Source organism: Muntiacus reevesi, chromosome 1, assembly GCF_963930625.1.
Source record: "Muntiacus reevesi chromosome 1, mMunRee1.1, whole genome shotgun sequence".
In the NCBI taxonomy this organism is placed as follows: domain Eukaryota; kingdom Metazoa; phylum Chordata; class Mammalia; order Artiodactyla; family Cervidae; genus Muntiacus; species Muntiacus reevesi.
The window spans coordinates 35,531,174-35,556,881 of record NC_089249.1 but is presented as its reverse complement, the minus strand read 5'-3'; the positions used below and the strand labels follow the sequence as shown (position 1 = coordinate 35,556,881).

General features: G+C 36.2%; 1 protein-coding gene across 3 annotated transcripts in view; it reads left to right on the top strand.

Annotated features, from left to right (window-relative positions):
- Nucleotides 1-25,708, top strand: part of PLEKHA5 (pleckstrin homology domain containing A5) — a 248,753-nt gene that overhangs the window by 205,952 nt on the left and 17,093 nt on the right. For 2 of the 3 annotated variants that reach the window (XM_065940675.1, XM_065940681.1), the window contains 7 exons: nt 3,073-3,135; nt 4,312-4,392; nt 4,528-4,677; nt 16,988-17,089; nt 19,953-20,064; nt 20,965-21,011; nt 22,790-22,907. In XM_065940675.1, the coding sequence (XP_065796747.1) occupies nt 3,073-3,135; nt 4,312-4,392; nt 4,528-4,677; nt 16,988-17,089; nt 19,953-20,064; nt 20,965-21,011; nt 22,790-22,907 (673 nt within the window). Of the gene's footprint in view, nt 1-3,072; nt 3,136-4,311; nt 4,393-4,527; nt 4,678-16,987; nt 17,090-19,952; nt 20,065-20,964; nt 21,012-21,782; nt 21,972-22,789; nt 22,908-25,708 lie in introns of all 3 variants that reach the window. The other variant, XM_065940689.1, reaches the window with a different exon arrangement.

The window sequence follows — 25,708 nt, the reverse complement described above, 5'->3', positions numbered from 1 at the left end:
TAATTAATATCAGTGAAATTAATCACATGACAATTGCTTTAAAAAGATACAGACTGATTAGCATATATGCATGCATAGCCTTAAGAGCATTTTTGAGTTTTTGTAGGACATGTCTAATTTTATCGAAATATTTCACCTCAGATCTGTTTTTGTCTTTTATGTATATATTCATATGCTTTAAAAGATATATATATATATATATACACATATATATATTTCACATACTTAAACGGGATACTGTAGAAGGTTCAGTTTTAACTGCCAAAAGTGATTTTGTTTGAACTTAATGCCAAACCAGTTTTTAATAAGATTATGATACTATACTATGAAAAAGTTCTGAATTTCTAAATATAGTATAATGTATATCCTTACATAATCAGTAAAGTCTGTATAATGTGCTTCTCAAACTGAACTAATTACTTAAGTAACCCTCTGTCACTTTAGTGTTGCCGAGGTATCTCAAACAACAGTATTCAAACTCAGAACTTTCTTGCTAAAGATGTGTTGGAAAAATGATAAAAAAATATTGCCATGAAACATTATTTCATGTAGAACTTGAGCTAATCAGAGTATTCATGAAGTTAATTTTTCTTATTAGTAGGATTTTGATGTGGAGAACAAAATAGTAAACTTCTTTGATTCTAGATGGAAATTTTTTAAAATAAATCATATTCTAGAATTCCATGGTGGTCCAGGTTTAGGGCCCGGCAGTTTCACTGCCGTGACTCAGTTTCAGTCGCTGTTTGGGAACTAAGATCCCTCAAGCCTTGTGGTGTGGCCAAATTTAAAAAAAAAAATTTTTTTTTAATAAATTCATCTTTTCTTAAAAAATCATCAGTAGTTATAATCAGTAATAGGAAATGGGGCCATGCTTAAAAGTTAATTTCTTAGTAAATCTATTGTACTCCAGTGTAAAAAAGAAAAAGTTAATTATTTAAAGAACCATCTTGTTTTCTTATGCTTTTCTTCTGACAGGCAAAAGAAATGCATAGTGGAAGGTTAATTATGTTAAGATTTTATTAGCTGATATCCAGTTATCTTTATTGAATAAGTCGATAAAAGGTTTAGATAAATCTTCATTGGTACCAAAAATACAGGTACAACAAAATAAATTAATTTGTGTGTAATATTACTTCTATAGTTTTCAGGAAATAGCATTCTACAATTATAAGTACACAATATACATCTTTCCTATATAAAATATGCCAACTCATATGAAAATGCAGTGAGATCCACTAAATAAAAATTTATACCATTATCCAAAATATTTGTTATAAATCACTGAGTTTCCATTTTTTAAATACTTGGCTTTTTCTCTATGACTTGGGATATAAGATGAAAATCACATTTTAATCTAGATATAACACTATTTATGCCCAAATATACGTTCCATGGTTTAGTAAAGCTGTTTGGTGTTTAACTTTAAATATTAAATAAGCAAAGTCTTTGTAGACATTTAGCAGCTAAAGGCTTTACATCTTTTATTTTTTATAAATGAGAAATACTGATTTTGGTGTTTCTGACTCTTTTTTTTTGTCATGGATGTAAGCATTTTAAAATTTAGGTTTTCTTTACTTTCTTTAGATAGAAGTATAAACTCTTCTTGGATCTAGGTGCTTTTATTTAGAATGACAATCAACACTTTTCAGGACATATTCAGTGGCCTTTATTTTAAAATAGTGCATAAATATTCTGACTTTTGTCATTAAATTCATTTTTCATGTGATGTTCTTTTCTATGAAAGTTCTATGGTTTAATAATCACTGTGCATACCCCTTAAGTAGTCACAGAATCATTTGCATGAGGTACGTGAAAGCAATGTCTTGAAGTGAAACATGGAAACCAGGATTGATTATTGTATGTTTGGAATGCTTATTACCTTTTTTAAACTTCTGATTTCCACATTCCTAGATCCATTTAAAGTTATCTACTGTTTAAATAGTGCCTTCTTGAGATATACATGTCAAACAGTTTTTTACAGAGAAGACATAATATAGTTGTGATTTTTACATTCTTATGCATTTGTAGTGAAATTTAATTTTCCAATATAGAATGTAGTTGGGATACATTATTCCTGTCCCCATTTTGAGAAAATGTATACCATTTCATGGACATGCATTGAGCCCAAATTACATTTTCCTACTATGTTTTTCTTACACTGCCTAGCAGTCAGTATAAAGTGAAAAGACAAGAGAAATACTACAGTTTTGCCTGCAGAGGCACTATGATATAGTCTGTGGTACAGCTGACTGGAATGGCTTATTGAAATCTTGGTAAGCACAATCAGAAATAAGGATTGGCTTGACCAAAAGATACTGAAGAAGCTGAAAATAAGATGTTTAAATACAGTGAATAGTAATTCATTACAATATAATAAAACAAATGGTGTCAGCAAACACATCTGTACTTTTTATGAAATTTGGCCATCCATATTTATAGTGTAGACTTTCAGTTTTAAGAGATTCTGAGTGCTTTTACTCTTTTCGATTAAACCCATCCTTTTCCTCCATTCTTTTAGTTCTTAAGACAGAGGAACAAGATAAGTCTATACTGTGTATGTGTGTTTATATATTACGTATATGTATACAATGTGTTCTAGGTTTTGTTAATAAAATTGTACAAAGATGTGTTGGCATCTGAGTGTACACATACACTGTTGTGTGGTTATGTGTATACCATTGAAAGCACGGTTTTGACTGCTGAAATAATGCCTGATTCAAGATTTGATTCAATACAGCTGCTATGATTGTATTTGTCAGTTTTTTTCATTAAAATAATGTGTGTCTCGCAAATGGAAAACATAAGGTGCTGCATAATTTTATTTGACCAGCTTCTTATTTTGTCTGACAAGCTGAAGTTAGCATCATTCTTATGTATCTTGCATATTGATTGTATTGATGTTCAATAATTTTCTATTTTTGTAATGATCTGTGTTTGAACTAAACTTTTTAAAAGAATCATTAAAAAACCCATTTCTGTTATTTTTATATAAATTAAGAAATTTACTGTAGGCTAAGTAAATGTATATTTTTTATCATTTTTAAAGTTGCTGTGTGACATTTTCCCTTATAGCTGTCACAGGATGAATGCAGAGGCACATTATACAAATACAGACCCGAAGAAGTAGATATTGATGTAAGTATTAGCATGCAATATATTATCAATGCTCTGCCAAAACATTGAAAATAAGCGTGACAAAAAAGATTTCCTCTTCCTGTTCTGCCCTCCAAAATGACATCAAGTAAATAACATTTTCTTCTTTTGCACTTAGATTCAATTAAATCCTCACTCCCTGATTTGTCCTCTACCCACCCCACCCCCGTAGTTAGCAGTTGAACAAATTTAGAATCGTTTAAATGAAAGTAAAGAGTATTTCTGATATAAAATGATGAAGGATCAGAGACAAAGTAAAAGGCATCTGGAGAAAGTGTCAACCTCTAGAAATTCTGTCACTGCATCCTTTTATTATTGCTGTTAATCGTGGTTTACATCACTGACTTCCTTATTTATATCACATTCTTCCCTCATTTCTTCTGGTTTTACTCCCCTGAGCTGTACCTCCTCATTTCAATGTATCCCATCTGATGTGACTTGAGTTGTGTTGTCTAACAAAGATAAGGGGTTACTTTAATAGATAAATGACAAAGAAAGAATCTAAAATTTCTTGCTTTCTTTATGTAATTATGCAGTAACACTTGGGACGTATTTACTGTTTGTCCAGGGTTTTTATTTTTAGATATGTGATGAACTGGCTTATTGCAGGACTGAAGTCTTATTAACGTGCTCTCTCATGTTATTATAATTAAAAAATCGAGGTGTTACCAAGAATTTAAAACATTAAAACTGTTGAAAGTTAGTTTTCTCCATTAGCAGTGTTTTTACTTGTATTATTATAGTTAGAAGTGATTTTTTCTGAAGAACATGAAAAGCATAATTTTAAAAATTCAGTCTGTTTTAATTAAGAATTGCATAAGTTAGTTAAACTCTTCAGCAGTTTGTAGAGAAAATATCTTAACCACATTAAAATGATTTGCTGAAGTCATCGGAGACTGCCTGATTACTAAGAATATTTTGAATTATGTAAGTTAAATAGTATGGTGGAAAATGCTTTTTTACTTTATATGCATTTTTTAAAAGTGTCCTATCTCTATATTCTATATTTTAATTTTTATTTTATTGATTGAAATGAAGATTGACCTGATTAGCTATTCCTTGGCTGTTTTAAATGTGAGGGGGTTTTTTGTTATGCCTAAATCCAATTACAGGAAAAATTAAAAACTGCTAACAAAAGACATCTTCTCTGTAACCTAGGCCAAGTTAAGCCGACTTTGTGAGCAAGATAAAGTGGTGCACGCTCTGGAGGAGAAACTTCAGCAGCTCCACAAGGAGAAAGTAGGACAATTATGTTTATTATCTACAACTGATGTTACTTTATATGATGATTATCAGGACACTGATAACTGAAGTAGAAAAGAATTAATTCGATGATGCAGAACATTAAGTGTAATCATTTTTTTATTATAATAGTACACGCTTGAGCAAGCTTTGCTGTCAGCCAGCCAAGAGATAGAAATGAATGCAGATAACCCAGCAGCCATTCAGAGCGTGGTGCTTCAGAGGGACGATTTACAAAACGGACTGCTCAGCACGTGTCGTGAACTCTCCCGAGCCACTGCAGTGAGTAGCAGAGTTTCCTTCCTAGTAAACAGCAGCATGGCATGCGGTTCTTTTTTTTCGATTTAATTTATATCATTTTAATTGGGCTTTCTGTAGGATTTTTCTTTACTATTACAAAATTTTAATTTGTTGCTCTTAATTAAGACTAACAAAAATAAAGGGTGGTCTTTGTTTTTTTAATTAGTAGGCCTTGTGTTCTTTGTGAAATAGTTTTATAGGAAACGTCAACACACCTGTTTATATATTATGAAGATGAAAAGTTCTTTATAATGTTAAAAGTTGCTGCTGTTAGGAAAATAAATGTCATGTTAGAATAATTTTTGGAAGGTGATAATTGGATTCATTGAACCAGCCGTTTCAATTAAAGGCTCCCGAGAAATGCTTTTAAGAAGCCGCCAGCATTACCATTTTACAGCTGCAGTGTGATCTAAGGTTAGATGATAGTTTTGAGTAAGAAATATAATTAGCAGAACCTTTAACCCATAGTCCAGTTACTTCATAATAAAGAGTCTCCTGGGATTACCAAATCTAAAAGTCTTACTTAAGAGTTTATAAATTGAGTGTTTTACGAGTTTAAAGAGTCTGCTTTAGATCCGATGACGTGCTCATTTCTAAACATAGCAAGCGCACCTGCCCAGGCAGCCCTTTGAGAGGGAAAGAAGCCATCTGTTACAGAAAACTGCAAACACACCCTTGTGTGTTCCTTCCGTGGGCTGCTCAGGGAGCGGCTACCTTTGAAGAAAGTCCTCAGACAGTGTAACTTAACTAAGAGAGGTCTTTCCCAGCCGGGAAGCTACCAGACTCAACATGGATCGGGATGGGGAACACATGTAACTCCATGGCTGATTCATGTCAATGTATGGCAAAAACCACTACAATATTATAAAGTAATTAGCCTCCAACTAACAAAAAAAAAACCAACAAAAAACACTAAATTCACTTTCCAAACACAGACTACTTTTAAAGGAATATACTATGGTTTTATATAAATCATAACTTGGTTTTTGTGACTCTTAAGTACTTTATATTTAATATACCTACTCTTCCTGCCTGTCAGTGCAGGAGACACAGGTTTGATCCCTGGGTTGGGAAGATTCCTTCCTTGGAGTAGGAAATGGCAACCCACTCCAGTATTCTCGCCTGGAGAATCCCATGGACAGAGGAGCCTGGTGGGCTAAGGTCCATAGAGTTACACACAGTCAGACACAACTGAAGCGCCTTAGCATTCTTTAAAACAGACAAACAAAAATACTGTTACTTCCATTCTCTCATCTGAGTTTCTTAATTATAGACTGGTGTATATAGATATTTTAAGAATTTAATATCCTTGCAGTTGTGACCTCCTTGAAATCAGAACCATATCTCATTCACCTTTGTAACTCTAGCATTCAGCATTATAGGATGTGCATTAAAAATGTAATAAATCGGGGACTTCCCTGGTGGTCCAGAGCAATGCAGGGGATATGGGTTCAATCCCTGGTCAAGGAACTAAGAGCCCACATTCTGCGGGGCAGGTGAGCCTGCACCACAACAAAAGTTCTGCATGGCACAACTAAGACCGCTGCAGCCAAATTAAAAAACTGTGATGGATGAACTGAATGACTTACCCAGCGTTATAAAGCTAATTGAACGCAATACCTCCTCGAGGTCAACTCCAGGTCTTCTATCCATAATCCTGAAGCCTTAGATCTACATAAGCTTTTTATAGTATCTTCATGAAGAAATGTTATCTACAAGGAAGTAGTCATTTAGTGCATCAGTGATGGGTAGGATTTGGAAGAAAGGGGAAGTGAAGGGCAGCCCATATAGGACAAAACGCTCTGAACCGTAGCTGAGAGATGAGAATGTGAAGGGCGTATCTGGAGAAGCAAGAAATAGAACTGAGTAACTGGCTGGAATCAAAGGTGGGAAATATGAGATAAGGAAGGAAAAGAGGGGTTACGCTGTCAGTGCCAAGCTAATGAAAAGCTTGGAATTTGTATGACAGCCTGAGTCAAATCAAAATTAAGTTGGAAACTATTTCACAATTTGGTGTCTGTTATAGAAAGTTTTAGAGATGTATAGTGTTTAATTGAACTATTATTTCTTCCCTTACTAAGTAGGTTTCGTAACTTAAATCTCATCTCTAGGCTCTCTCCCAAGATACCTCCAGTCCTGATGGAAGTTTATCAGATACGTTCAAAGAAATAATCATTTTTGAGTATCTCACTTTCTGGTTGTTATCACATATGATCACTTTCCTGGGAATTTTTTTTTTCCTTTGCCATCAGCATTATTCACTGGTCATTTATAAACCCTCAATATGTTCTTCTAAGACAGGTCTTAATGCATAGAATACAAACTACGTTATCTGTGCCTTTAGGTAAACATATTCATATTTGTAGCTTAGGGCTACAAGTGGTTAGAACTCACTGGATGTTGACCAGACTTAAATTACATCTCTGGCAACAGAATCCCAAAGGATTCCTCTGATTCTTTCACAGTTGATCTTGGGGCATTGGTTCCAATCTAGGTCCTGAGGTATAAAAGATATAAGATATGATGTTAGGCCTCCGTAGAGCAAAGCTTTGATCTTCTCACCTGCTTGGCCACTGAGGTATTAAAACCAAGATTTAATACATGATAAACATGTAAAGCAGTGTTGCCTCTGTGTTTAATTCTTGATGCAGCGTCTCTTCTCTCTAAATCCTACCCAACACACACACACACACACACACACACACACTCACGCATGAGTGTGCTTTAAAGCATATGATGTCTTTGTGTGCTCTCCTGGCCTCTGCTTCTTTTTCTCTTTGTTTTTAATTTTTTTTTTTTTTTTACTTTATTCTACTCCTTTTTGACCTAAGCCTAATTAGTGGGAAGGATTATTGTAACAGTCAATTATCCCTTGAAAATTTTCAGCATATTGCTGTCTTAGTTTGGGTTTTTTCTGAAAGCAGAGCCGGGGATGAGGACCTGGGAGCTGTTTCCAGGAGGCGAGAGTGATGGAGGAAGTGTGGAGAATGAGACAGGGCGGGGTGGGGTAGTGGCGGGGAGAAGAGTCAGTGGAGGTTCACTGCTGAGCTGGTCGCCACTGTGGACTAGTAGGGACCCTCTGAGGAAATGAGCTAAATATTTCTAGATTTCCCACTGAGAGGTGGGGAGGCTGGGCTATCTCTCACTCCTTGGTCGCAGTTGCCCCCGGGTCCTTAATTCACCGGCATTTCCAAAGCGCCCGAGTTAATTGACCACGAACACCAGCACCCGTGGAGTTGACCACAGTGCCTTGAAATCAGGTGGGCAGAGGGCTAAGCATCTGCTCCAGTCAGCTTTCTCAGGAAGTTTACATTTAGTCTTTATCTCTGATTTTAAGAGAGATATTCTCATGCTTTATTCACTCAGCAGTGTCGCTTTTATTTTCTCTGACAACTCAAGGAGCCAGGTAAAGCAGATGCTCTTCACATACCTTAGATGAGAATTTAGGGCTCACCCAATAATGATAGCAAAATAGATTTGTATTTCTGTGTTATGTACATATATTATCCGGTTTGATCCTTAAGCACATAATGTGCAAAGTAGATATGATAATTATTTCCATGTTATTTTCATTTTCATTACCTCCGCTGCACAGATGAAGAAGCAACTCAGGTTCATGGAGGTTAAATGACTCCCAAAATGACATAACCAATTAAAAACAGATCAACACCTAAATCCAGGACTTTTAAGATTTTTTTTTAATGTGGACCATTTTTAAAGTATTTATTGAATTCATTACAATACTGCTTCTGTTTTATGTTTTGATTTTTTTACCTTGAGGCATGTGGGATCTTAGCTTCCTGACCAGGGGTCAAACCCACATCCCTTACAGTGGAAGGTGAAGTCTGAACCACTGGGCCACCAGGGAAGTCCCTCGGATTTTTTTATTCTAGGACTTCTGTATTTTCTATTCCACTTTACTCTTTGTAGTTGCATAATTTGTATTTTCTGGAACATGGAATCAAATCTAGATTCTCTTACTCAAACATCTACAATCAGAATTCCATGGTTCAATCTTGGGTTTTGGCACCAAAAAATACATGAACAAGTAAATAAAAATAAAGTTTGAATTTAAAGAAAACAACTGTAAAGCCCCCCAATCATCCTGAATCATGCTAATACATGGCTTATGCACTTATCCACTGCAGAATAGGACCAATATATGAATAGTAGTAAACATTGTGAATATTTCTGGAGCAGTTTATTGGGTGCCAGATTCCATTATAAGTGTTTTCACACATAGTTAAGCCACTTAAGAACCCTTTGGCAGGGGTACTATTACTACTGTGTTAAAAATGGAAAAATGAAACAGAGAGATTGCCCAGAGTTACAGTGAATAAGCATTTTGTATAGACTTCCAGTTACTTTAAATTTATGTTCTAGACCAGATTCTGCATGGGAGGGACTTAAGTCAATGGAGACTTTAGACTAGAATGGATAAAGTTTAACGGGCGGGGGAAGAGGACAGATAAACCACCTTGAAGAGAAGCCTGCACTTGAAATATCTTCATCTTCTTATTCTCCATATCACACAGAGCTACTAAGAATTATAGTTATAGCAAAATGTGACTTTTGTAAACAAATCTATTGACATACATGGATTGTCATGAAATACACTTTGAAAGATTTCATGATGATTTTTAAATACACTGTTTTTTTCATGATTGTAATACAACATCCTAGAAACAGAGGCAGCTAGGGGTGATAAACCTCTTGAAATGCTGCAGTGGAAAGTACCCAGCAACACTCGTGGGTTCGGGGGAATCTGAAATCAAGTCTGAATCTCAGCAAATCTCAGCATCTAACTATGAGTTTATAGGAAACATAGAAAACAGAAGAGCCAGCTAAGCAATACCACAGGAATTCAGTTAACAGAATCAAGCATCAGAGAAATTCTACAGAACAAGTGACTGATTCTCTTCAACAAATAGGTAGCAAAGGAATAGACAGGGAAATTGTTACAATTTAAAGTATTTTTTAAGACTTCCTTGGTGGTCCAGTGATTAAGAATATGCCTGCCAATGCAGGGGACACAGGTTCAGTCCCTGGTCTGGGAAGATTCAACATGCCAGGGCATCTACGCCCATGCGCCAAACTGCTGAGCCCTTGCTCTAGAGCCTGAGCTCTGCAGCAAGAGAAACAACCACAGTGAGAAGCCGAGCCCCACAGCCATAGAGGAGCCCCTGCTGGCCGCAACGAGAGAAAGCCCACACAGCCACGAAGACCCAGCACAGCTGAAAATACATAAAATAATTTTTAAAGAAATACATGTGTGTGCTCACTCACTCAGTTGTGTCTGACTCTTTGAGAACCCATGGCCTGTATGTAGCCCTTCAGGCTCCTCTGTCCATGGGATTTTCCAGGCAAGGTTACTGGAATGGGTAGCCATTCCCTTCTCCAGGAGATTTTCCCAACCCAGGGCTTGTACCCAGGTCTCCTGCATTGCAGGCAGATTCTTTACCATCTGAGCCAACAGGGAAGCATATTAATTATTGGAATTCATTAGAATTTATGTTATCTTTTTCATTTTTGTTTCTTTTCTGAAGTGTTTATAAATGAAACAATATAATCTCTGGTACTTTCTTTGAAATGATCCCATAGGGATAGAAAATGGATTCTGTAGATGAAACCAGATTGATCATGTGTTGACTAACTTTTGCATTTGGTTGCTTGTTGACTACATTTGTTTATATTTGGAAATTTCCATTATATATGTCTGAGGAGGATTATAAGAAAATTCACAAAACTGCTAACAAAGGGGGAGCATATTAGATCTTTTTATCTTTTCTTGTGTTCTATTGTACTTTTATTATTAGAAAAACTCATTATATCTTCAATTTGTACAATAAAAAGCAACCATTTTCTTTGAGATGGAATATTATTTTGTTTCAGAGAGAAGATTAGAGGAGAAACTAAATATGTGAGTTAAAGTGAACCTCACTTTATATAGTTTGAGTTTGTCCTTTGTAACATCTTTTTAGGTTTAAAAAAGCCAATATACTAGTCATTATTAGATAGTATAATAAGATATGTTATGCGTTTAGTAAGTAGTGATTTTTATCTCTGATGCAGTTATATACTAAGGCAAGTATAAAATCATTTAAAATGTTTTTTTTAATTATTCAAATTCTAAATACATTGTTAATATCTATGCCAAGAAATCTCTACATCCTGAAGGTAAAACTGAAATCACATTAATTTTATTTCTATTGATCTCAAAAATCAACTAGTTCTGATACCCAGTTGACAGAATTGTTATCATTGGGTAATAATGGCCAAAATTAATATTTTTTGTGCCTAATCACCACAACATAATGGTAAATTTAAATTGTTGTTTGCTGTTTAGTCACTGAGTCAGGTCAGACTCTTTTGCAACCCCATGGACTGTAGCCTGTCAGGCCCGTCTGTCCATAGGATTTTCCAGGCAAGAGTACTGGAGTGGGTTGCCATTTCCTTCTACAGAGGATCTTCCTGATCCAGGGATTGAACCCACAACTCCTGCATTGCAGGGAGATTGCTGAGCTACCAGGGAAGCCAAATTTAAATACTGCAGTATTTTAATTTTCCAAGGTATAGTTGTGGACATTAATCTGTAATATTTAAACATGAAGGGTCGTTGGAGCTTAAGAAGCTAATTTTGTTGTTGTTTAGTTGCTAAGTCATGTCCAGCCTTTTGCAACCCCATGAACTGCAGCATGCCAGGCTTCCCTGTCCTTCATTGTCTCCCGGAGTTTGCTCAAACTCATGTCCTTTGGGTCAGTGATACCATCGAACCATCGCGTCCTCTGTCGCCCCTTTCTCCTCTTGCCCTCAGTCTTTCCCAGCATAATGAGTCAGCTCTTTGCATCAGGTGGCCAATGTGTTGGAGCTTCAGCTTCAGCATCAGCCCTTCCAGTAAATATTCAATGTTGATTTCCTTTAGGATTGACTGGTTTGATCTCCTTGCTGTCCAAAGGACACAATGGAAAGGCAAAAAGAAGCTAATAATCACACTGTATCTGTATTACTCCCTCATCTCTATTTTGAAGCAAAATCTACTGCCAATTTCTTATGCTTGACTTTTTTTTAATAAAAAATAGAACTGTGGATTAACATTTCTTAGATTAGAACTCAGCAACACTGCTTGAGAGGCAAACCAGAAGCAGACCAGTCTATTAGCTCTAAGCATAATATAATAACATCTACATTCATGTGTATCATATTGTGTAACTATTCCCATGGGTAGATTTTGTTATAAATTGCCACTGGTTCTGGACAAGGAAAGGAAAGTTCTTATTACATTAAAAACTTGAAAATGAATCATCAGTCTTAATCCCTTCTTAATAAAGCCCACAATATATTGCTGCCATGGCTCTGTAGTTACATATTAAAATTCTCTTTCATCTCTTTTTGGTAGTCTGGGGTTTCATTGCCTCTGAATGTTGCAGACCTACTTAAAGTTTCAGTTCTTCCCCCTACAGTAGCCAAATCTTATCTCAGTATAGACCATAAAGAAGTAACCACTCTTAAAATTTGCTTCTTCCATGCCGTAAACTTAGACTGAGTCACATTTTAAAAAAGTTTTCTGCCATCCTTGTAGCAAGTCCTCATAGTCACATGCACTTTTTTTTTAAGACCTTTGTTAGAGTAGAATATTTTCTCAGAAAAGTACACAGATTAACTGCACAGACATGGCCAACATCCTTATCGAGGCATTGCATTTTAATAGGATGCTCTCTTCTCCATGACTGCCTCCTCCCCCAAAAAAGTGACTACCTGACTTTTAAACTATATATTAGGTTTGCCTGTCTTGGACTTTGTTAAAGTATAATCATATAGGATATACTATTTGGCTTCTCTTAACATTATGAGGTTCATCCGTATGGTTCTAAATCGCAGGATTTATCTCATCCTCCTAACTATATGGCTTGAAAAGTCCAGGTCTTTATTGAAAGCACTGCTGTGTTTCCTGACTTGCGCCTGTGATTTTAAGATAATTGTATATGTGCGAGTCATCACCCCTTTTAATTGCCTTAGTGTACCTAGATATTATCTTCTTGACAAAAAATGCTAATGTCACATTTAAAGATTTTAACCTTGTACTGGGATAAGCCACTAAACTCTTTAATGAAACGCTTGGCCAGGTGTTAGGAGGACTGGTATGGGGCCAGGGCTGCCCTGGTGCTGGCTGCTTCCCATTGACTCGTGTTACTGCTCACACATAATCATGCCGGAGGAGCCCAGAGGGCAAGGCAGAAACAGGCACAGCAGGATAACAGCACTGGTACAGTGGAATGGCAGGATTCTCCAGGCTAGGGAAATTCAAAGTATATTGTGTTTCCTCACCCCTAGAATATTAGTAAAGTAGGCTCTGCCTGTAGATCTCTGTTTTTTGTGTTAAAGACAAGAATTCCCCACCATCCTAAAATGTTCTCGGATTTAGTTGCCTCTGTAGCAGCTTTGGGTTTCCAAGGTGGCTCAGTGGTAAAGAATCTGCCTGCCAATGCAGGAGACACAGGAGATGCAAATTCAATCCCTGGGTCAGGAAGATCGCCTGAAGGAGGAAATGGCAACCCACCCCAGTATTCTCGCCTGGAGAATCCCATGAACAGAGGAGCCTGGTGGATTACAGTTCACGGAGTTGCAGAGAGTCGGACATGACTGAGCATCTGAGCACACACACAGCAGCTTTGGTCTCCCTCTCAACTTTTCTACAAGAGAGGTTCTGTGTCTGCCTGGCAATGCCATCTCCTCTCATTGCTGGACAGCCACTGAGTCTGTGCAGTTCAGTTCAGTCACTCAGTCGTGTCCGACTCTTTGCAACCCCATGGACTGCAGCACGCCAGGCCTCCCTGTCCGTCACCAAGTCCCGGAGTCTACTCAAACTCGTGTCCATTGAGTCAGTGATGCCATCCAACTACCTCATCCTCTGTTGTCCCCTTCTCCTCCTGCCCTCAATCTTTCCCGACTTCAGGGTCTTTTCAGATGAGGCAGCTCTTCTCATGAGGTGGCCAGAGTATTGGAGTTTCAGCTTCAACATCAGTCCTTCCAATGAACACCCAGGACTGATCTCCTTTAGGATGGACTGGTTGGATCTCCTTGCAGCCCAAGGGACTCTCAAGAGTCTTCTCCAACACCACAGTTCAAAAACATCAATTCTTCTGCACTCGGTTTTCTTTATAGTCCAAGTCTCACATCCATACATGGCTACTGGAAAAACCATAGCCTTGACTAGATGAACTTTTGTTGGCAAAGTAATGTCTCTGCTTTTTAATATGCTGTCTAGGTTGGTCATAACTTTCCTTCCAAAGAGTAAGCATCTTTTAATTTCATGGCTGCAATCACCATCCGCAATGATTTTGGAGCCCAAAACAATAAATTCAGCCACTGCTTCCACTGTTTCTCCATCTATTTGCCATGAAGTGATGGGACTGGATGCCATGAGCTTTGTTTTCTGAATGTTGAGCTTTAAGCCAACTTTTTCACTCTCCTCTTTCACTTTCATCAAGAGACTCTTTAGTTCTTCTTCACTTTCTGCCATAAGGGTGGTGTCATCTGCATATCTGAGGTTATTGATATTTCTCCTGGCAATCTTGAATCCAACTTGTGCTTCACCTAACCCAGTGTTTTTCATGATGTACTTTGCATATAAGTTAAATAAGTAGGGTGACAATATAAAGCCTTGACACACTCCTTTTCCTATTTAGAACCAGTCTGTTCCATGTCCAGTTCTAACTGTTGCTTCCTGACCTATGTACAGATTTCTCAAGAGGCAGGTCAGGTGGTCTGGTATTCCCATCTCTTTCAGAGTTTTTCACAGTTTTTTATGATCCACACAGTCAAAGGCTTTGGCATAGTCAATAAAGCAGAAATAGATGTTTTTCTGGAACTCTCTTGCTTTTTCGATGATCAGCGGATGTTGGCAATTTGATCTGTGGTTCCTTTGCCTTTTCTAAAACCAGCTTGAACATCTGGAAGTTCACAGTTAATGTATTGCTGAAGCCTGGCTTGGAGAATTTTGAGCATTACTTTACTAGCGTGTGAGATGAGTGCAATTGTGTGGTAGTTTGAGCATTCTTTGACATTGCCTTTCTTAGGGATTGGAATGAAAACTGACCTTTTTCAGTTTGTGGCCACTGCTGAGTTTTCCAAATTTGCTGGCATATTGAGTGAAGCACTTTCACAGCATCATCTTTTAGGATTTGAAATAGGTCAGCTGGAATTCCATCACCTCCACTAGCTTTGTTCACATTATGGTATCCTATCCCATCGCTTCATGGCAAATAAATGGGGAAACAGTGGCTGACTTTATTTTTTTAGGCTCCAAAATGACTGCAGATGATGACTGCAGCCATGAAATGAAAAAACACTTACTCCTTGCAAGGAAAGTTATGACCAACTTAGACAGCATGTTGAAAAGCAGAGACATTACTTTGTCAACAAAGGTCCATGTAGTCAAGGCTGTGGCTTTTCCAGTAGTCATGTATGGATGTGAGAGTTGGACAGTAAAGAAAGCTGAGCTCTGAAGAACTGATGCTTTTGAACTGTGGTGTTGGAGAAGACTCTTGAGAGTCCCTTGGACTGCAAGGAGATCCAACCAGTCCATCCTAAAGATCAGTCCTGGGTATTCATTGGAAGGACTGATCCTGAAGCCAAAACTCCCAATACTTTGGCCACCTGATGTAAAGAGCTGACTCATTTGAAAAGACTGTGATGCTGGGAAAGATTGAGGGCAGGAGGAGAAGGGGACAACAGAGGATACGATCATTGGATGGCATCACTAACTCAACGGACATGAGTTTAGGTAGACTCCGGGAGTTGGTGATGGACCGGGAGGCCTGGAGTGCTGTGGTTCATGGAGTCGCAAAGTCAGATATGACTGAGCGACTGAACTGAACTGAATGAACTTTCACAGCATCATCTTTTAGGATGATGAATCCGTTACTGTCATTTTATCCTCCCTGACAATGTATTTTTGAGCACTTGTAGAATTATTCTGTATTAAATAGCTGACAGGTGGTTAAGGATTAAGTATGAAAGTTTTCTCTTGATTTGAGGTTTAGGGGTAGTTTTCTTTTCCCCAAAGAAGAAAAGTATAGGTGGGTAGTACCTCTGTCAAGTCTCTACAAGCAGGATTCACTAGATTAGTTAGCTGAATTAGGTTCATTTTTTGTTGTTTAGTCCCTAAGTCATGTCCAACTCTCTGCAACCCTATGGACTGCAGTACACCAGGCATCTCTGTCCTTCACTATCTCCCAGAGTTTGCTCAAACTTATGTCCATCAAGTTGGTGATGCCATCCAACCATCTCATCCTCTGTCGACCCCTTCTCCTCCTGCCTTCAGTCTTTCCCAGCATCAGAGTCTTTTCCAGTGAATCAACTTCACATCAGGTAGCTGAAGTATAGCAGCTTCAGCTTCAGCACCAGTCCTACCAATGAATATTCAGGGTTGATTTCCTTTAGGATTGACTGGTTTGATCTCCTTGCAGTCCAAGGGACTCTGAAGAGTCTTCTCCAGCACCACAGTTGGAAAAGTGTCCAATTCTTTGGTGCTCAGCCTACTTTATGATCCACTCTGACATCAATACATGAGTACTGGAAAAGCCATCACATCACTTTGTCTATATGGACCTTTGTCGGCAAAGTGATGTCTCTGCTTTTCAATATGCTATCTAGGTTTGTCATAGCTTTTCTTCCAAGGAGCAAGTGTCTTAATTTTGTGACTGCAGTCACCATTTGCATTGATTTTGGATCCCAAGAAAAGGAAATCATTACATGACTATATATTTATTCTAAGTAAAGTCATGTCAAGCTTCTGGTGTTATTGAAAATCTGACATGCTAAAATTACAGCCTATTTAGTGTTCTATTTCTGGACAAATGTTAATCACAACAGATAAGAAAATATTTTACTTATGCTTCTTATGCATTTTAAGAAATCACTTTCAAGAAAAAATTAATGTCATGTATTATCATGAACAAAATAACATTTTCTCCAAATAAACCTCTTTAGATCCTACAATCAGCTGAATATTTTGACGTCATGAATGAATAAATAATATGAACTGTGTTTGTTTGGGTTGTTTGGGGGTTATTTTTGTTTGTTTTTTATTTTTTTAGTGAAATTTGAATACAGCAGCACAATAATAAATAATTCAGTTATTCAGCATTCTTCTAAATTGAGCTAAATAAGAGGAAAAAAAGTAAAGAGAAATGAGTTATAACATGTTGTACTTGGCCCATTATTGATTACAAGAGTGATAACACACTAGCACATTTTCTCCGTGAAAGTAATTAAAGCCCTTTGATCTTAGGAACTGGAACGAGCGTGGAGAGAATATGATAAGTTAGAGTACGACGTAACTGTTACCAGGAACCAGATGCAAGAGCAGCTGGATCGCCTCGGTGAAGTCCAGGTACAGAATTAGAATGTGTTTACATTGTTCTATCTGGCTTTGACTGGTACCCTGCAATCTATCTTGTTGAATTCGCTCACAGCTTCAACATTTGTTGCAGAACTAGCTACCTAACATCTGGATTTCAATGCTTTCAATGATAGGAATCTTACTGTCTCACAAAGTAGCCCATCCCTCATTGTTGAAAAGTTCTTTATTCTGTTCTTTATTCTGTGAGCCCCAGGGTGGCCTGTGCTCCTCGCAGTCACTTGCCATTGAAGTATCAAATTATTTTATCTATTCTATTTTAAGTCCCTCTCTTTCATCAAACAGTTTTAGCTCATTATCTTGCCTGCTCTATTAATTAGAATAGGGGACGATGTGGCAACTTTTGGCATGCTGCAGCTGCTGCTAAGTCACTTCAAGAATCCAATTTTGGGAATAGTTAGGGAGCTCAGGTCCAGGTGTTTGTTTTCTCGTCTATAAGCTGAAAATACTAATAGCCATCTTAAAATATTATCCTGGGGAATGGAGATTATATATGTTTAAAAAAATAATAATAAAAGTCACTTCATACTTGTGACCCTCTGTAATTTGTATTGGAATCCCAGTGGACTCAACAATTCAGTACAATAAATGGATAGTGAGGTTGACATAGAAAGTCTCCTGTCTTCTGTGCATGCTCTCCAAAGTAGAATCACTAAACCACATGTTGTTTTTAGGCCATTCAGTGTTGCTAGTGTAGCTGTTAGGCATTTGCAGTGTTGCTAGTAATTTTTAATTAGCTAAATTTAAGTAGCCGTGTGTGGTTGTGACTTCTGTTTTGTACACTGAAGTTACTCAATGCAATATTAAAAAAATGGTAAATATCTAAAATATAACCAAGGGATCAACAAACTTTATCTGTATAAGGCCAGATATTAAAGACTTTAGATGTTGCAAGTATATACACTCTGCCATAAAATCTTTGGTACTTGGAATTTTTAATAACCCCTTAAGAGTAAGAATGTAAAGTTAATTTTTAGGCCATAGGCCATAAAAAAGAAGCTGTGAACCAAAGCAGTTTGCAGTCCTGATTAACCTAATAAAAAAGATTCATCACGAAAATTTAAGAAAAGGAAATGACAACCCACTCCAATATTCTTACGTGTAAAATTCTGTGGACAGAGGAGCCTGGCAAGCTATAGTCCATGGGGTCGCAAAGAACTAGTCACGACTGAGCAACTGAGCACATGAATATTTAATTAGTATAGGGCATAAGAGAAGACCTGAATAAATGGAAAGGTATTAATTGTTATACTGTGTTGTCGATGACCTGATTTAACGTTATCAGAATGAAAATTCTTCCCATAAGCATAATTTCTATTCCAACCAAATCTCCAGAAAAGAAAATCACAAAATGGTTCTATATTTTTAAGGTATAATAAAGACCACAAGTAGTTAGACATTTTGTAAAAAAATGAAAAACTAGGAGGCACATCTTATGAGAAGTAGCACTGTACATATAACCTTAGACCAGTTACATATGCCTCAGTTTCCACTCAGTAAAATAAAAATAATAGTATCTACCCCTGTTGGGTTATTATGATGGTTAAATGTGTTGATTTTTTTTAAAGCACTTAGAATGGAACCAGGCAAATAAAACATATTATATATAATTGTTTGTTAAATACTTAAGAAAAAACAATGAAAACAACATAGAAAACTTGAAAAATGACATACTAGGAAGAAGTATCTTGAACCTCTAAAAATTCAACAAGTTACTTAACTAGATTTGCAGAAAACTTTTTCATTTTGTTTTGGAGAAACAGAAATACATTAGAAAAATAGACAAAGAACATGAATAGTTTTAACTGGTAGAAAACTAAATAACACAGTTTGCTAACAAGTGTTTGAAAAGTCGGTCATCAGTGTGACTAGGAACCAGAGAAGTGCAAAATAAAATAAAAATGAGATTTTCATTAAACACCTTTCAGATACACAGAAATATGTATTCTTTTAAATTATTGCAAAAATAATACATATTCTGTATGTGCAATTGTCTGATTTGTGTAGTTTATATTCCTTCTCAAAAGTCTTTATTGGTATTCACATTTCAGGGCTATCATAATCATGACAATTTTTGTACTTATTTACCTGTGTCTTTTTAAGTTATAGTCCTAAAAATGATATTTACTGTTTTACTACTTATCAATGAGTCATAGAGTTTTGTTAGAATCTTACCAATATTATCTTATTTTGGCTTCAATTAGGGTATTTAGCCTAAGGTCATGAAATGGGGTGTTAGAGGTAAAAAAAAGTAGATACAACTTTAGGTTAGAATAAAAATGGCAGTAATAAAATGGCAAGCTGAAAATTTGTCCTGAAAATTCTTTTTAACTCTATCAGCCAAAACTCTTCAAAATATATTTTGTAATTTGCCGTTTCTTTTTTGGCATGTCTTTCTAAAACTTAGGAAGCTAAAATACTTTCCTTTTTTTTCCCCTAAAAATGTTTTGTTTAATTTGGGGTTGGTGAGTTTCTGTTCTGTTGTGTTTTTGTGTTGTTTTGTTGGTTTTGGTTTAGGGGAGGTTCCCCATTTTTAGTCCCATCTAGTCAGTATTCCTTCCCGATTGTAAATAATGCAACACAGTGCTTATTGAAAAGATATGAAATAGTGTACCATGTAGGTCTGAAATATTAAATGTTTCTCTTTCTCTGCTTTCTTTCATCATTGACATTGCAAAACTGAGAAGGACACACAGATTATATTAAATAGTCTCAAACGTAAATCCAGTGTGGTTCTCATTTTTTAGATATGTAATTAGTGGAATTTATCACTGTATCTCATGATTTCTCTCCCTCCCCCTGCCCTCGTGTGTGGTATATCCATTTTTACGGATAGACCGAATCAGCAGGAATTCAGCGTGCCCAAATTCAGAAAGAACTCTGGAGAATTCAGGATGTCATGGAAGGGCTGAGCAAACACAAGCAGCAGAGGGGCACTTCGGAAACAGGTACGTTAGTTTCGTCTCTGATTCCGCACTAATTGACCATATTATTATATCTAGATGGAATGACATGCAGAATTGGATTTCTCTTGTTATTTTACTGAATTTTTGACATTAGAAAACAGTTGCTTTGTAATAATGAATTAGTACCCAAGTTTATATGTAATATAGAAAGCAAAATTTCTCCCAGCCACACTCAAACAAAAATAAATCATTGTTTTGTGTCTGTAATTATAACGACACACAATATTTTGGTTTCAGTAGTTTTTTCCCCACAATAGAAAGTGCTGTTTTTCATCGGTATGCTTTTTTCTCCTTAACAACACAGTGTAGTAACGGCTGTGTCAGAATACATTGTATAGGTAAACTGTAATTTATCAAGTTCAGTGTTGATGAACAGTGTGTTTTTTTCAGTAGGTTGCTTCCAGGTTGGTGGGTTGGTTGAGTATTTTTTTTTTTTCTTTGATATAATGAACATTACTGTGTGCATGATAAACACACATGCTAGTACTTAATGGATTCTAGAAAATGAGAAATAAGTTTACATTTTTCATTTTGATAGGCACAGCCAAAGTGCTCTCCTAAAAGATTGTATCAAATCATACTTAAACCAACTGTATTTGAGAGAACCCATTTGCCCGTACTGTTGTTTAAATTAGATATTTCAGTTTGTATTTTTAATGTAATGAGTTTTAAATTTTATTTTATTGAATTGTGGTGGCTTTATGTGTTAATTTCTACTGTATAACAATGTATTGGGTTTTAAATTCAGAAAACGTTAATAAACGGGGGGTTAGAAACTAAAGCCTTTGTTGAAAATAAGCAAAATGGAATTGTTCCTTTTTTCTATAGATTTAAAAAGGTATGTTTAATGTAAGTAGTTATAGTTTACATTTTTTTTAATAGGTATGATAGGATCAAAGCCTTTCTCAACAGTTAAGTACAAAAATGAGGTAAGTTTGGATTGTTTCTCTAATTATAATTATTTTAATTTATAATTAAAACATGAGTTAGAATTTATTCATAACCAAAATGTTTTCTAAATATATCTGTTGTCTTAATCTTGAAATTTCACTGGTTCAGTAATTTGGTGCTTTTAACTAATATGATCTTCTTCCCTTTTTTTAATGCAAAAAAATTTGAATCACCACTTTTCATCTATGCTAGAACTTTAACATTGTCACACTTTTTCTAATCTAAGTAATTTGAGTATTTATCATTGTTTGGTGTATTTTTTTAAGTGTATGAGATGACTGATAGATAAGTTGGCTGTGTATCATGCATACCATAAAGAAATTACAACTATAAAGAGATACTGTCAACCTAGTTGAAAGCATCTGTTGTCTTGAATTTTGTATAAAAGTCAACCAAAAAGAAAAATTTTTTTCTCTTGAATTTACCTAAACAAAACAGAGCAAGATATTTAAAATTAATTCTTCTATTTTTAAAATGAAATACAGTAGTTTCATGAATTTATTTTGATGTTGAACTTCAGAGTAAAGGTAACCTGTGGTTACCGAAAAAATGAGATGCAACCAAATTTAAAACCCAGTTATTGGCTGTCATAAACATTTTTGGTTTTACTTTTTGATATGAGACTTGACTTGGCAGTGTCCCTTTAATTTTCTTAAAGTGAATATAAGTTAACTTACCATTGCAAAGAATTTCGATATACTTAATTCAATATGCTTGTCTAAATAAGGTGACTGTTCTACAATCTTTAGGAAGAGGAAGTAGTCCCACCTCGTCCTCCACTTCCTCGGTCCTATGACTTTACAGACCAGCCTCCCATAATCCCCCCTCTGCCCAGTGATAGCAGCTCCTTGCTCTGTTATAGCAGGGGCCCAGTCCATCTGCCCGAAGAAAAGAAGATTCACCAAGTTCAAGGATATCCAAGAAATGGATCCCACTGTGTAAGTGGCTGCAATAGCCACAGAGTAATCAATCGTACATGCCCTCCTTTTTCCCAACAATTTATTTTTGACTCAATCTTTTCTTTTTATTATTATCACATCACTTTTAGCCAGTACTTTTGTGTTCCTATATAACATTATCATCTGTGTTTTTCCTGTTTTAGTTTTATGTTTCGTATTGTCATTCCCCCCCACACACAATTTTAATATTTCATAGTTTGTTGCTTTTCATGAATATTTTCATCAAGTGGTTATGTTGCATGTGTTTAAGGAGCCATATTTTAAATCTACCATTTCAGGATATTGGAGGCAAAGTGGTATCTTTAAATCAGAAAGATGCAAGGAAGAAAAAGATTCTTATCAGGAACGATTAAAAGGTTGGGATATGGGCAGTTCAGTCTAGGAAAACTGTTCGAGGATTTGGACGTTGCCAGGAAGAGACATTACCCATGGAAACTAGACAAAAGCTTAGAGATTAAGTAAATGTGTTAAATGTAATAAGCAAAAAGAACAGGAAAAAAAGAAATAGGGCTCATTGAGTTAATATGATATAATTATTTTCAGACTTTAGTTTTACTGTGATAAAAATGTTCTGATGGCTTTGTCCTTAAGAGGAATATTCTTAATTTTAAAACCAAAAGATATACTGGTTAAAAATCTTTCAAAGTCTTTTTTTTCCTATCCTAATTATAACATATATATTATTTGATTTATATCCAATATAGCTGACTGAGACTTTTGATTGTTAAGAGTGTAAGGTAAACATTTTTAAAAAGACTTTTACCTTTTTTTTTGTAATTACACATCTTTCTTTCAAGGGTCCAGATTATAGACTCTACAAGAGTGAGCCAGAATTAACAACAGTGGCAGAAGTTGATGAGTCTAATGGAGAAGAAAAATCAGAACCTGCTTCGGAAATAGAAACTTCTGTTAAAGGTTAGCATTTGTGATATGTCTTATCTCCTGTGTCTTTCAGACATTTTAGAAACAAATTCAGTTTACATGCTGACAGAGTACATATATGAGCCCACAACCCCTTATCTGAAACCTGTGGAATCTGATGAGTTTCTGAATTTAGAAGTTTTCAGATATTGGGACAATAATATGACCCGTAAACTGTATATTATAAGTCACCTTCTCTGCTAGGAATCTCTTTTTTTAAACAGTAATATTTTTGGACTATTCATCCTTTGTGGGATAAAGACTAAAAAACTTCATGTCAGTTCAGGTGAGGTTTTATTGAGAAATAAGTTTATGTCAAATTTGTGAAAAACTTTCTATTTCCTAACCTGACACTTTACTTTTTGGTTTTTACTCTTTCAAAATTATACATAAAAGATTAGGAATAAGACAGACTTTTATACAATTTTTATGAAAGTAAATTCTATGAAATAATGCTTATTTTTACTGAGTATACTCTGATTATCTTTTAATATTTATTTGGCTGTGCTGAGTCTTAGTTGAAGTATGTGGGATCTAATTCCCTGACCAGGGATCAAACCTGGGCCCCTGCATTGGGAGCTCGGAGTCTTAGCCACTGGACCACCAAGGAAGTCATCTGATTATTTTTTAACACTAGTCATTCTTTAAGAAATCAATATTATTTAAAAAAAGGATAGAGAGGGGGCTATTCAGGAATAAGACAGAAAAAAACAAATACTTGAACTCTGAGTTGATCATGGTTTAAAAGAAAAGCTCTAAAGACATTCTTTGGAGAATAATGGAAATTTACATAGGTTCTAGATACTGCCTAATGATACTGTGATACTGTGGTTATTTAGGAGATGTAGTAAGTGAATTCTGAAACACTTAGGAGTAAAGTATCTGTGACTTACTTTCAAAAATGTTTCACCAAAAATTTGTTAGAGATAAAACAAATACTCTAGAATGTGGGGTTTTTCAGAAAAATAATTTCTGATCATCATAACTCCCTAGTCAATTTTTTTAAACCTGCTAGAGGGTCACAAAGTAAATTTTGAACAATATGAAATGGTAATATTCACATAGCTTTTTCCATAATTGGAATATTTTTCAAGGTTTTCTAATGTCAGTGTTTTTTTTTTTCCCATTAGAAAAATACTGCCATCTTGAAAAGTTAATCTATATACACCTTTCTTGTTCAAGTCATATCTTCTCACTGAAAGTCTTTGTTAACTTTCTCTTTTCTTAAGTTAGAGTCACAATCTTAGTCCTTACCATATTGTTGCATGCAGGAGTTACCAGACAGCAAACCAAAGTAAATGTTTTTGGTAACTAGATACCTTGGCCAATCCTCCCACAAACAGTGATTATAAAAGCTGGTTCAGGGACTTCGCTTGTGGCCCAGTGGCTCAAACTCCACGGTCCCGATGCAGAGAGCCCCCAGTTCAATCCCCGGTCAGGGAACTAGATCTTACATGCCATAACAAAGAACTTGCATGCCCAAACTGAAAAGATCCTGCATGCCGCAGCAAATTTTCAGATCCCAAGTGCCACAACTAAGAGACTTGGTGCAGCCAGAAAAAAAAAAAAAAAAGCTAGTTCAGGAACTTCCTGGTGGTCCAGTGGCTAAGACTTTGTGCTCCCAATGCAGGGAGCCTGGGTTTTGTTTGATCCTTGGTCGGGGAACTGGATCCCACATGCCGCAACTGAGTTCACATACCACCACTAAAAGATCCCGCATGCTGCAACTAAGACCCAGCACTTTTATATAAAAGCTGGTTCATATCACTTAAATTTTTTGAGAAACTTCAACAAGTTGAAGAAAAGTAAAGAAAGGAATGTTCAGGCAGAAAATTACATGAAGGGTGGGTGGTTCATTAGTCTGGGCTTCCCTGGTGGCTCAGATAGTAAAGAATCCACCTGCAGTGCAGGAGACCTGGGTTCGAGCCCTCGGTGGGAAGATCACATGACTACCCACTCCAGTACTCTTGCCTGGAGAATTCCATGGACAGAGGAGCCTGGAAGGCTAACAGTCCATGGGGTCACAAAGAGTCAGACACATCTAAGCGACTAACACATACATCATTAGTCTACTCAGTCTGCTCTTTTTAAGCACCATGTTCAGGTCCACAACATCAGGGGTTAGGGTTTCAGCAGGAATTTTAGGAAGACCACTTCAGTCTATAGCAGGAGGCATCCAGGAAGTTACTAAGTGGAGCATGAAAGCCAGCTTTCACTTTGTGACAGGACAAAGCTCAGTAGTCTGCTGGGAGACCCAGTCAGATAAAGTTGGGACCCTCTGAGGGGTATACTCTCAGTGAAAACTGATTAATTTGGTTTCATCAAAATTTAGAACTTTTTTGCCCATCAGAACAGGAGAAAAAATTACCAATACATACACCTGACAAAACCCTTGTATCCAAAATATATAAACAACTCTGGTAAATCAGTAATAAACAACCTAGTGCAGGCATATAATCCTTGGAGAGCTAACAAATAAGGTATACAAATGACCAGTAAGCACATGGAAAAGTTTACAACTTATTGATCATAAAAGAATTGCAGTTTTAAGGCAAATAAAAATCACAGTGCACACCTTCTAAAATGACTGAACTTAAAAGACTGACTGACTACCTCGTGTCGGTTAGGATGTGGACCGCACACATTTCTGAGGTGGTCAGAGATTGAACAATAGTCTGGCAGCTTCTTATAAAGTTAAACATGCACTTACCAACTTAGGAATCCTATGTATCTACCTAAGAAAAATGATAACATAATTCCTCACAAAGCCTTATTCAAGGGTCTTTAAAGCAAGC